The sequence below is a fragment of the Misgurnus anguillicaudatus genome, chromosome 15 (assembly GCF_027580225.2).
Source record: "Misgurnus anguillicaudatus chromosome 15, ASM2758022v2, whole genome shotgun sequence".
NCBI lineage: Eukaryota > Metazoa > Chordata > Actinopteri > Cypriniformes > Cobitidae > Misgurnus > Misgurnus anguillicaudatus.
The window spans coordinates 24,630,001-24,643,522 of record NC_073351.2 but is presented as its reverse complement, the minus strand read 5'-3'; the positions used below and the strand labels follow the sequence as shown (position 1 = coordinate 24,643,522).

The 13,522-nt window shown below is 34.3% G+C and overlaps 1 protein-coding gene and 1 long non-coding RNA gene across 2 annotated transcripts in view; both read right to left on the bottom strand.

Moving 5' to 3' along the window:
- Window positions 1-3,990: 3,990 nt before the first annotated feature.
- Window positions 3,991-7,578, bottom strand: LOC129447384 (uncharacterized). The gene is made up of 5 exons (XR_012357731.1): window positions 7,390-7,578; window positions 6,689-6,737; window positions 6,470-6,602; window positions 6,266-6,361; window positions 3,991-4,968 (listed from the first exon to the last, which is right to left on the bottom strand). It is a non-coding gene; the product is annotated as an uncharacterized lncRNA (long non-coding RNA).
- Window positions 7,579-12,676: 5,098 nt separating this feature from the next.
- foxl1 (forkhead box L1) overlaps window positions 12,677-13,522 on the bottom strand; it is a 2,270-nt gene continuing 1,424 nt past the window's right edge. The window contains exon 1 of the mRNA XM_055174877.2: window positions 12,677-13,522. This exon is cut by the window's right edge and continues 1,424 nt beyond it. Within this exon, the coding sequence (XP_055030852.2) occupies window positions 13,449-13,522 (74 nt within the window). The 3' untranslated portion in view covers window positions 12,677-13,448.

Here is a 13,522-nt window from a genome sequence, read left to right as displayed (position 1 = left end):
AAAGGAAAGTGACCCTTTAAACTGCATTTGATGCCATGTTGACCGTTTAACTTTTCTATTTTTATATCACCTGAAATAAACATGTCTGTGGCCATATGCCCAAAATGAATACATACACTTGACTAACCATATAACATAAGTGGCAACCCTCAGTATTGCTAAAAGTGTATAATTTAGAAAACCTTGAGGATCTTTACTCCTAACTTCATGGCTATTCCAAAATATTGTTGGTTCTTATACGTACAAGTTGAATGCTCCATCAATTGTAAATCACTTTAGATAGTGACTAGATTGACAAGTAAATGTAAATATACACTTTTTGTATTTAATGATGATTGTGCTGATGTAGGCGTGTGCGTGTGATTCATGCGTGCGTTGTGTGTTAACAAAAGAGGTTGTACTCTGTCTGATAACATGTTAAGTGTGTCCAGGCAGATTCGGCTCAATGTGGGAGTGTTTAAGGCTGCCTGGTGAAGAAAGCTGCCAAATAGCTGCTACGGCTGGCTGTGTGTATAAATAAACAGAAGTCACACTGACCTGCTCTGATTGGACACACAGTAATGAGCTGTGAAAGGCCAAGCACCGGTGTCACACAATAAGAGCTCTACCAGTGCTAATTCATTCCAGATCCCATCAGACAAACTTCTCTTATCTCAAACAGTTGCTGAATGATCACATCCTTCTTATGTAGACTTTATTATTTTTCTTTCTCATGTAACTTGATATGAGTTTTTCAATTAGAGTTTCCTCCTCTCTATTTGTTTATTACAGTTATTGTAAGCATAAAGACGTTAAATTATTTCAACCCCATCTTGCATTTGGAATTCAGTTAGAATTTCAATAAATTATTAAATTCTGGTAAATACTCTTTAAAAAAAATTGCTAAAAAGGGTTCTTAATCTTTACACACCCCACATACATGCATTTATATATTTAAGAAATATTTACATGTGTATATATATTTTATATTTATATTATACGTATATTTATTATACATCTATTTTTCTTCAAATTACATATGCATGTGTGTATTTATACATAATTATTAAACACAGTACACACATATATGATGTAAACTAAAAAATTAATTCTGCAAAGAACTAGATGCGTTTAATCGTTATGCAGCCCTAAAAGAATACTATGGAAGTCAATGGGGCTTATGATCCGTTTGGTTACAAACATTGCTCAAAATATCTCCCTATCTAAGGTTATTTGTTAACATTAGTTATTGCTTTAGCAATTAATCTCAGTTCATGTTAAAGTCCAAAAAGTCATTGCTAAAAAAAACTATGTAATTTTGTGTATTTGGTATAAGTGTCAGTGACAAAAACGGTTTGGCAAGAGGAGAATTTTTTTTACTTTTTTTAAACGAATGCATCAGGTTCATTTCAATGCACAGTGTGTTTATGTTTTATGCAATAAAAAATTACATTTGCACCATTTTTATGAAAGTTAAGACTGCATGGACAGACCTGAAAATGTCAATTGTGCCAAAGAATTAGAAATATTAAATATTTATTCACCCTGATGGCATGTAAGTGTAATCATAAAAAAAGTTAAATATCATTTTATTAGTTATTTCTAAATGTGAATTTTAATGTGTTTTTGTAATATTTGTCTTGACATATGCTGAACAGCTATGTTTTCTAAATAATCTTTGAAAAATGATGTAAAAATGTATGTAAAAAAAAATAATATTACACCAAACTAGATGATTATATTTTATTCCACATTTTTTATGAATATATTTATATTTTAATTTAAAAAATATTAGTTACACCAGTTGACACAGATCGATAACACCACATTTACATTTTTGCAATTATCCACCAAATATTCTTTCAAAATGTAATAAAACCAGAACCAGAATTTTAGACTTGGTCCTCAAAAAAGAGAATGTATGCAAGTAATCTGCAAATTTATTTTGAAATTTTAACTTTTAAAATTTCATTTATCAATACGGACACAAAATAATTAACTTCACATCACTGACCCATAATAAAATGTGTCTGCGTGGTTTATGGCTAAAAAAAATACATTATTTTCCACATCCCGTACATTTTTGTAGGCCCAGATTTCACTCTCTTCCTGAAATGCACAGATTTGAAAAGCTCTCTATTTGTTGTGATTGGCCTGAATACCTTTGACGTCAGCCGGAAATGTGACGATAATTACCATGTTTAAAAGATTCGGTCACAATGCAATGCTTACAGGAGTTAACTTACAGGCTGAGTCAGAAGCGGGAGGAATTATGATAATGTTGGCCTTGTCTACATCACCAATCCCAGGAAGTAAACTGTTGCCTACAATATGTGTGTGTGTGTGTGTGTGTTGTAGTCCAAGAAAAGAGATTAACGTTGGGGATCAGATATGTACCTTTTGCATATCATTAACATGTACTAATACTTATACACCAAAGGAAATGTAAAAACGTAAATCGGACAATAGGTGCTCTTTAAGTTCAGCCTGTAGTACATTTTTTAAATAAAAAGTTGTAACTGTTAACACAAACAACTAATGGCATCAACTAACATTGACCAAGATTAATAAATGCTGACAAACTATATTGCTAATGCAATGCTTCAACACAACTTATTTCTGTCAACTTTTACATTTATAACCTTTTGGTTTTCAGTGCTACTGGGTTCAAGATCAGATTTTATTGTGGGACACAAACGGTCACAGATGGTTCTGATCTTGGATGACAATGACCCTTGTAATTACTTGTTACATCTCAGACCCCTATAATCTCACGCACATAGAGAGCCTCTTGTATTAATAATTACATTCAGTTTCTCTTTGTTATTTAGTCTCTGGTAGTCTCACACATTGTTTGTGTATCTCTGTATGATGTTTGGCGGGCCGGCTATAGTCCGGAGAGAGTGGCCCTCTAAATGCACTTTTAAAGGCCTCTTTGGGAGGCTAAAAAGGAGTCAAGTTTCTTCCCCTAGGTTAAGTGTGAACCAGACAGCCGGGTGGTCTGTGACAGGGGCAACCTGCCCACGCTAATGGGTCTTGGGAACCTTCACAGAGCTTACACGTTTAACTATAAAGGTACGTGTAGACACGCATAAACATTTTCATTCAGACAACATTTGGTTGGCACATCTGGCTTTCAGAACCAATTGTTTTGAGGATAACCTGTGTTACTTAATACGATACCTAGGTGTGTGTAACACATGTCGGTCTTGAGATTATTTAAAAATTTACACAGTTGGTTAAAAAAGTGCAGGTGTACTTAGAATTTGCCATTACTAGAAAACACCTGAAATACTGCAGTTGGTCATCAGTAATGAATTTCTGATGTCGAATTTGGTTTTGGTTTAAGGATAAGGGTGGGCTATTTGGAAATTCGGAATAAAATGTGCTCATTCAGCAGCTGCCGGTCAATTTAAATTCTTTGGTTCATGTGGAGGAAAATGACCATATCAACGCCAGCTGGTGCATAATCCACAGAGATGGTGGCTATATGTATAATATTTATTTTGGCTCATAGAACAACACTTGAAAGTTTATTTCCAAATGGTTTTATGTTATTCCCTCAAAAATTGTACTTTCATGGTGTGAGTCACATAAGTAATCATGTCAATTACCGTGCGCGGCCATATGTGCGAGTGAGAGATATTTATTGTGCTAACCTCTTATTACAACCAGTCAGGGATCTGAAAATATATGTAAACATACAATCATCAGTGAATATGACGTAATGGCATTTCAAGCAAGTTTTACATTTGATAGAAGTCTATTCCATTAGCTTCTACAATAAGTCTTTACAGAAGCACGTGGAGTCTTAAATGCACTGTAAAATGTAATAAGTTGAGTTTACTTAAAAAAGTGAGGAAACTGATTGCCTCATAATTTTAAGTAAGTTAGTGTATTGCTTTTAAGTTGGCAAAACTTTATATTATTTGTAGCCTAAACTTACTCATCAAGTAAGGTAGAGTATTGATTTTAAGTTGTCAAAACTTAACAGTACAAGTAGACTAAACTTATGAATCAAGTAAAGTTAAGTACTCTTTACTTAAAACCATTAGTTGAGATAACTTCTTTTTGTTGTTCACTTTACTTGTAAATATAAGGAAACTGATTGCCTTACATTTGTAAGTAAGCTGAACTAACAAAAATGAGTAAAGCCAAAAAGCAACAAAATGAGGTTAAAACATTTATTTTAAACATGTTAACAGTGTACAAAGTAAAACATTTTTGTCGCACGCACGCACGCACGCACGCACGCACGCACACACACACACACACACACACACACACACACACACACACACACACACACACACACAGTGTTCAGTCACCCATCAATCTGGATACCCAAAATGCAACAATAGACCTAAGACAGTCTTGTTTCTGTTATTACAAACACAATGAACACACCTTGACAAACAAATTCAAAACTAGTTTTTTTTAGTGACTGCAGTTTTGGTTTTGTATCCAGGTTGGCATGTGACTGATAAAAAAATCACAAATTGCATCAACAGACCTACAGTAACAGTCTTGTTTCTGCCATCAGAAACACGCAAAATACAGCTTAACTAAAACATCAAAGTTTTGCAGCAATTAAAGTTGAGTTTTTCTGGAACTTGTATCCAGGTTGACAAAAAATAAAAAACCCAAAATGCAACAGATCTACAGTAACACGGACTTGTTTCACACAAAACACACTACTTCACATTAGTATGTTTTGTAGTGATGGCAGTTTTGACTTTAGTGATTTGTGCCCCAGGGAAAGAAAAACCCTGTGAATCAACTCAAAATAAGCTGTGAAGAGGTACTCCATATTTAAAACAACGATCAGTCCAAAAACTAAACACATGGCATGTGATCCTTTCTCAAGTCCATCCATGGCTGTGACACCCTACCAAATAATTGCTGTAAACCATGTGGAGAAATGTGTCTGTCCTCCGGCACCAGACTGAGAATTCCTATTGATAGTTGAGGTGGGTCACCATCACAGTCCTAATAAGATAGAAACGCAATATTAATATACATTCTCATAAAACAAATGCAAAGTGGATGTGTCATTTAAACATTTAAACTGTTCAAGGTGATGTTACTAGTTTTTGAAGTGACACTTAATTTTATAACAGTGCTTCGGTTGGAATTGCCAATAATAATTTGGACCTTTCAGCAGAAGCTTCTTTCCTGGTGGTGCAAAAACATCCTTGGAACATATTTAATTAATAATATCTTGTTAGACAACTCTTCTATAGGTAAGGTATATTGTATAGGCAGCAGGTTGTTTTTGCAGAAATAATCCCCAACAGTGTGATTAGGACTCTGTGTCAAGCAGAGGGTCTTGTATCAAACTGAAGGGGCTTATTTCATGATAACAACCTGCTGTCTGTGCATTATCCCACTTATTATGTGGCTATTTTACTCAAGGTAAGCAACATTAAATATTTATTTGAACTATTTTATTAGCTTATTTTTAACAAATACAGGAAAACCTGTTTATTTTCAGTTTTAAGACAAGACGTTCAAATGTCACAAACACACTATTTGTTTTAATCATTTGTAACTATAACATTATATGTTATTAAAAGACATTTGATTTAATTTTGTGTATTATTAAACTGTACCTGTCAAAATTATTTCCAGCATACGGGTTACAGCGTGTTTAAGCGGTTCTAAACTGTTTTGAATACATCTGAATGTAGTCGAAAGTGGACAGCTCAAAACGGTTTACACACTGTTAACACCTGTATTAAGCTTTGTTCACTCATAATGCGATAAACCAAAACCCATAGTGTCATGTTGATGTATTTCGCTACTGTCAGGTATACATCTCAGATTGATCTTTAAATATTTGATTTTTTGCTTTCTTTATAATTTTTGAATTGGTTATGTAATTGGCATAAAACCTTTACCTGGCAAATAAATTATGTTTTCATTTATTCACAGCATTTATCAGAAGTTATTGATTCTCTTAATTGACGGAATAACTCAATGGCGGGGAAAGAGTCCAAAACTACAATACAAATTTCTCGCTAGAAATGCAACCAAAAGTGAAAATATTACTTTATTTACACTAAATGTGTGCTCAGTTGCTTTCTTGCCCACCATTTTATTTTATCGAACTCAAACAGGCTCAACCAATCCTGAGCATGCTCACGCATCGAATTGTGAGACAAAAGGATGTGCCTTGGTGCCTTTAATTATCTTCTATTTACACATTATTTCTTTAATAATGCTAATTAAATGCCAACACAAAAATTAGGACATCTCATATTGATTAAACGAGAAGAATACTAACCATGTTTGTTTTCAGGAAGTCTGTAGTGTCTCCCGCAAGAAGGATAGCAAGACCACGGAGAACAACCGTCCACCGAGCAGTGACATCAGTGATGTTCTTCTGACAAATAATACATAAAACATTGAGATCAACAGTCAGAACAGATTACATAAAAGTTAGCAAATGGACTTAAACTATTTAAAACAAACAAACAAAAATACTTACTATTAGATACTGAAGAGAGCTTTTAAACTTTTCTTTCATTCAAAATCTTCTAAAACCGTGTTTAGCAAGGGATGAGAACAATTCTTGCTTGAAGTTTTTGCTTGCGACTTGGTTGTACTCCACAGTAACGTTACTATATGAAAGAAGGATTACAAAAGAAACAACATATCAAGATTTAAAACATTTTTACATGCCCTAAATAAAATGTGTGTTAATTACCTGACTTTCCATGAAGGGTATGCGCTCTCTTCAAAGAAACAAGCTCCTGCTAAATAATAATAATATACAATTAACATAGTATATTGATTGATAGATACTAAAAAGCAATTGTAAAAACAACATTTTTAGCATTCACTCTATAAACTTAAAACGTTTTATACAGCACATCTCTTATTTAACATAACTTGGCATTTTAAGGTATGAAATTATTAATGTTTTTTTCTCCAGAGGTGGGTAGAAACATGCTTACTGCATTACATTGACTTGAGTAACAATTTTGAAAGCACCTACTTTAAATGTGCTATTTTACCTTTTATAAGCAGTTCTAAGTATTTAGTTTATTATTATAAACCACACCAACACGAATTATAAACTCACTAATTAAGCAGTTTTTCCATTGCATACTTTTACTTTTACTCAAGCAGTTATTACTATAAGGCCTAACTTTAACTATAACTTTTTATATAATTACATTTGTACTCAATCTACCTCTGCATATTAGTTACTTATGTCTTTTGAACGAAAATGTTTATCTTTAAACATACATGATTAGCAGTTGTTGAGTTGCTAATTGTGATCAAATAGCATGCATCAGTTTTATTATTACCGACAAAATATTACTGTTTACAAACTGTGATTGTAATGTTGCGATAAAAACGTAGCAAATAAAAAATAAAAATGATATATAAGCACAAACTTACCTCCTCATGCTCTCATCTGACCATGTGCTGTTGTCGTCTTCTTCAGTTAACCACTCAGTTAAGCCACCACTTACTCCTTGGGAGCATTACTGCCACCTACTGTGCAGTCATCCTTTTTGAAAATACTTGAAATTTTAAGTTGAGCTAAATTAATCTGTTAAGTTTAATCAAGTTGACTTGAGTTTGCATATAAAAAAGTTGGGATTACTTAGTTAAACTAAGTAAGGTTAACAAACTTAATTAAATAAGTTAAGTTTACTTAATCTTTTTAGTAAGCTCAGCTATTACATTTTACAGTGTGGTTATGCAGAGCATTCGAGATCTGTTGATCCTTATAACTCTAAAAAGTGTGAAAATCTAGATTAAGTAATAAAATATAAATATGTAATGATTTGAAACCTGGTTTACCTCAAGTCTGATTATTTGCATGTGCAGGGGTGCCGATTTTGGTGAGCATATGGGGAAAAACAACATATCTACTAACACTGCCATCCCTCTATTGGCCATTCATGTCACCTTTAATAAAAAGTTTAGGTCCTAAACTGTGCAGGGGTGCAATGTGTTGGCCACTACAGCAAATATCTGTTTTGCATTGCATGTGTGTCTAGAAGTTTTTTTTCTCATAAGCTCAGGAGATTTATTTCTAAATTATGTGTAATTTAAGTATCATAAAGTTTCTAAAAGATAAATAAAAAGAAACAAATGTGACAATTAGTAGTAACAATACTATTTAACTATTTGTTAAATACTAATTGGTGGTAGTATTCAACAATGTATATGCATATGCGCTGTCAGAAAAAAAAATGGTCCAAGCTGTCATTGGGGCAGTACCCTTTGGTACATTTGGCCTATTTATTGGTGTATAGATCAGTTAAACCTGCACGGTGGTGTGACCTTATACACTCACCTAAAGGATTATTAGGAACACCATAATACTGTGTTTGACCCTCTTTCGTCTTCAGAACTGCCTTAATTTTACGTGGCATTAATTCAACAATGTGCTGAAAGCATTCTTTAGAAATGTTGGCCCATATTGATAGGATAGCATCTTGCAGTTGATGGAGATTTGTGGGATGCACATCCTTGGCACGAAGCTCCCGTTCCACCACATCCTACTGATGCTCTTGGGTTGAGATCTGGTGACTGTGTGGGCCATTTTAGTACAGTGAACTCATTGTCATGTTCAAGAAACCAATTTGACATGAGTCGAGCTTTGGGACATGGTGCATTATTCTGCTGGAAGTAGCCATCAGAGGATGGGTACATGGTGGTCATAAAGGGATGGACATGGTCAGAAACAATGCTCAGGTAGGCCGTGGCATCCAATTTGCTCTAAGGGGCCTAAAGTGTGCCAAGAAAACATCCCCCACATCATTACACCACCACAAGCCTGCACAATGGTAACAAGGCATGATGGATCCATGTTCTCATTCTGTTTACGCCAAATTCTGACTCTACCATCTGAATGTCTCAACAGAAATCGAGATTTATCAGACCAGGCAACATGTTTCCAGTCTTCAACTGTCCAATTTTGGTGAGCTTGTGCAAATTGTAGCCTCTTTTTCCTATTTGTAGCGGAGATGAGTGGTACCCGGTGGGGTCTTCTGCTGTTGTAGCCCATTCGCCTTAAGGTTGTGCGTGTTGTGGCTTCACAAATGCTTTGCTGCATACCTCGGTTGTAATGAGTGGTTATTTCAGTCAAAGTTGCTCCTCTATCAGCTTGAATCAGTCAGCCCATTCTCCTCTGACCTCTAGCATCAACAAGGCATTTTCACCCACAGGACTGCCGCATACTGGATGTATTTCCCTTTTCGCACCATTCTTTGTAAACCCTAGAAATGGTTGTGCGTGAAAATCCCAGAAACTGAGCAGATTGTAAACTACTTAGACCGGCCCGTCTGGCACAAACAATCATGCCACACTCAAAATTGCTTAAATCACCTTTCTTTCCCATTCTGACATTCAGTTTGGAGTTCAGGAGATTGTCTTGACCAGGACCACACCCTTAAATGCATCGAAGCAACTGCCATGTGATTGGTTGAATAGATATTTGCATTAATGAGAAATTGTCAGGTGTTCCTAATAATCCTTTAGGTGAGTGTATGTTATTATATTCTATGGATGCACAAGTGTTAACTGGGAACTTTAATTTAGTTTTCTCTCTGCCCTGAGGAAAATGACAATAAACCTAACTTTGATCTTGTGTAGATATTTTAATCTCTGATGTTTAATTACAAAATGGTGTCCTGGAAAATCTGATCACAGTTCAGTATTTTGTTGAGATCTTTGGAGGAGATATTTGAGCTTTTTAGGAGACTTAAAGGGGACATACCATGAAAATTTGACTTTTTCCATGTTTAAGTGCTATAATTGGGTCCCCACTGCTTCTATCAACCTAGAAAATGTGAAAAAGATAAACCCAGTAACTTAGTTTTGGTAAACCAATCTCTGCAAGCATGTGAAAAAATAGGTCATTGAAATTTGGCCTCCTTGTGATGTCAGAAGGGGATAATACTGCCCCTTAATCTGCACTATCCAACCACGGCACTGCCATTTAGTACAGAGATCAGCTCATTTGCATGTTAAAGGACACACCCAAAACAGCACATTTTTGCACACACCTACAAAGCGACATTTTTAACATGTTATATAAATTATCTATATGGTATTTTGAGCTAAAACTTCACATATGTACTCTGGGGACACCAAAGATTTAATTGACATCTTAAAAAAGTCTTGTGAAATGTCCCCTTTAAGCAATTGTCTTTGATTTAATATAATTTTTATGAAAAACACTTAAGAAGGTTGCATTTATGAACATCAAAAATATACTAATACACATACTAATACTAGCAATTAAAAATATACTTTAGTCAACATTCAAAGTGGATCAAATCCTTTAATAAAGGTTTATAAAAAAAAACTATCCCTAATACCCATTCTTGTCGTAGGTAAACTTTGATAAACTTTTTTGATCCACTTGAAATGTTGACTAGTAGAGTTTTAGCATTTATTTATCTTTGATAATGTTAGTTCATTCTGCATTAATGAATGTTAACAGTTACAACTACACTGTAAAATAAAGTTGGTTCAATTTAAAAAAAGTAAGTTCCCTTTAAATTTTGAGTTAATTCAACTTTTTTATGCAACTTTTTAAGTTAACTAACACTATTTAAGTTGAATTAACGCAAATATTTTTTTTTACTTTTTTAAAAATGTTTTTGCAGTGTTTTAATAAATGCTCCAAAAGTATTGTTTAGTGTTAGTTCATGTTAGCATTAACTAATCCTAACAAATACAACCTTATTGTAAGCTGTATGTTTTTACTATGGGCTTGTGCTCCTGTTTGCACATGACACTGTATGAAACATAGCTCCAGAAAACTTAACATGATTAGCAGCAGCTATAGTTTCTCAGAGAGACTATCAGTCTTCATCAAAGCCCCACCTCTCCCATAGCGCTGAGAGCATATTTGGACGCCCGAGTTTAGTTTACACTAGGAGTGAAAATATATAATAAACAAAAAGATTAAAACTCTTTTGATGCAGGTCACTTGAAATAGTGTGATTTAATGCTGCCTGGAGACTTGACTACATGTGGAACAAGGGCGATGATATTTTGCAGATTAGCTCCATTTCTCTCCTTCCTGATTTAACCCCGTATCAGATCTATAAGACTCTTTCTCTGTGACTAGACTCACAGTAATGGTTTATTGCAATAGTGATATGCTAGATCATCCCAAGTGCTGATTTCAAAATCATTATGTTGCAAGAGTTTTACATAGTTTAAGTCTGACACACTTTGACATAAAATGTGGCAAAGTGCTGTTCTGAATCAATAAAAGTTTTTGTCAGTTTGCGTATACAACAAAATAGGATTGAATCAGATTTGAGTAATCACTTTAAGTCAGGCAAATGATATGTTTATGTTTGTGCAACAAAAATTTGGTCTTTTTTAATTCGACAACTGCTTTTTATCAAATTCAGCTCTGTAGTCAAGGAAACATGTGCATTCATTTGGCATCTCTCACAGTAAAGCACTTGTGGTTCTGACCGCAGCCAGTGCGCTCTATTTCCAGTTAAAATAAATGAAGATGAAGCAACGGCTGGAATTTTTTACACTTTAAACACTTACGGAGATCATCTTTCCCTCTTCGTGTTTATTTTAATGTAACCATTGAGAAGGACCATACACAAACCGAGAATGTTGTTATTACACTGTTCTTCCATTGCTGTGGTCCATCATCTTTAAGCTGCTAAGAAAACATTTGCTTTCTGTGTGACTCTTTTTGTGGTTACTAAGAATGATCTAAATATTAGAAAAGATATTTGACAATGCCTCTTTATTTCTTTGTAGTAGGCTGAGAAATTAATGTTTATTGATAAAATGTAAAAGACTTGCGTATCACAGATATGCTAACTTGTCATTTAAAAGTATATACAGAAGGCCTACATCTACATGACTGGTTTAGTGTGTGAGGTATTATATAAAGTTTTGCATTTTGCATATTAACACTAGAGGGCACAATCCCCTTCAGCACTGTATGTAAAAGAGCCATGTGACTTTTATGGGTATTTGATATAGCAATAGTGTGAGAATATAAACAATAAAACTAGCAACAAGTACACTCTACAAAATGCTGGATTATTTTCAAACTTGCTTGCGTCAGAATGGGACAATGCAAACCCATTGGATTATACATTTTCTGGATTAATTTAACCCAACAGGTTGGGTTCATCCCTTTTTGACCCAATGCTGGGTTGAAAATAATTAATGTATAATATAAAATATGTAATAATAAGTTAAGGAATAATCATTTAAAAATCAGAATTATAAGAAGATTGTTTTATAATGGTCCTGTCTGTTGAAGAGTCCATCTGTGAAGAGGACAGATGAAGGCAGCAGATTGAGAGATGTAGTCCCTTTCTCTCTGCAGACCTTCAGATGACGCTGTATTTACCCTTCTAACCAAAAGAATCCTATACACAGGAAATGCTTGTGGATGTGAGTTCCTCTGCTTGAATGTGGGGACGCTTATTTATTTCCACAAGCATTCCTGATTTGCACTCACTGAGGCTTAGACCTTTCAGTTCAAAAACTTCTTATGGCTATATATGGTGGCAAGGAGACACTAGTTTCACACTTCAGATCAGACAAAGCAGTTGTTAGGATTAAGAGAACCTATTCTTAATCATTTTAGTCAGATTGACTCATTTCTAGCATATCTTAGATTGTCACCATACCTCAGGGATTTTTTTTTTTTGCTCAACAAAACACTTTGTTGTGAAACATGAGACTCGTGTTTTAATATTTAGGTTTCATAGAACTAAACAAACATTTGATTCATACAATATTATTTATTCGGGCAATTGTGTTCTCAGTTGAATGTAACATCAGTCTTAAAAGTCCAAGGTGTTGTTTTTCAACAAGGCATAAATTTAAGCAACATATCAGATTAGGATCGTTACAGTTATCTGTGGTTGTTGATATAATTTGTAATTTGTCTCGCGTCTTTGTCATAAGTGCAAGGAGGACCATATAACACAGTTGTTCAAATAAACAGTTCTTAGTTACAAAGTCAAACATCTGTGGTCAGGATGGTTGGGAAAGAATGCTTTCTTGATCATAGTATACATCTGAAGAATTAACTACTGTTAACAGTATAGTGTTCTTTACACAGGCCCACCCAGATCGACTCCTGTAACCACAACAACAATAATAGTAGTGACTATAATAATAATAATAATAATAAAAGTCTTATTCTCAATGGCCAGTATATATTTTATAAACTGTATTTTGTCAACTGTCATTAATAATAAAAGAAAATAAAACTACCCTGATGAAAAAGCAAGACAAATTCTAATGGTTTCCATTATGAAACATCAGGTGTTTACAAAACTGGTGTATATAGTGTGTTTTGGTCTTATTCTAGTAGGATTTAATCGTTTTCTATTGGTTCCCATCTTCTAAATAACATTAGCTACCCGTAGAGACCATAGTTTCCATTAAAACCAAACCACTCTTAACTGTTAAATCTATTAGACTTTCTGGAAAAGTCGTCAAAAAAACAGCTTGTCGTCTATTTTGTCGATAAAGTTCAGTGTTTTATCAGGACAGGTGAAAGACAGGTAAG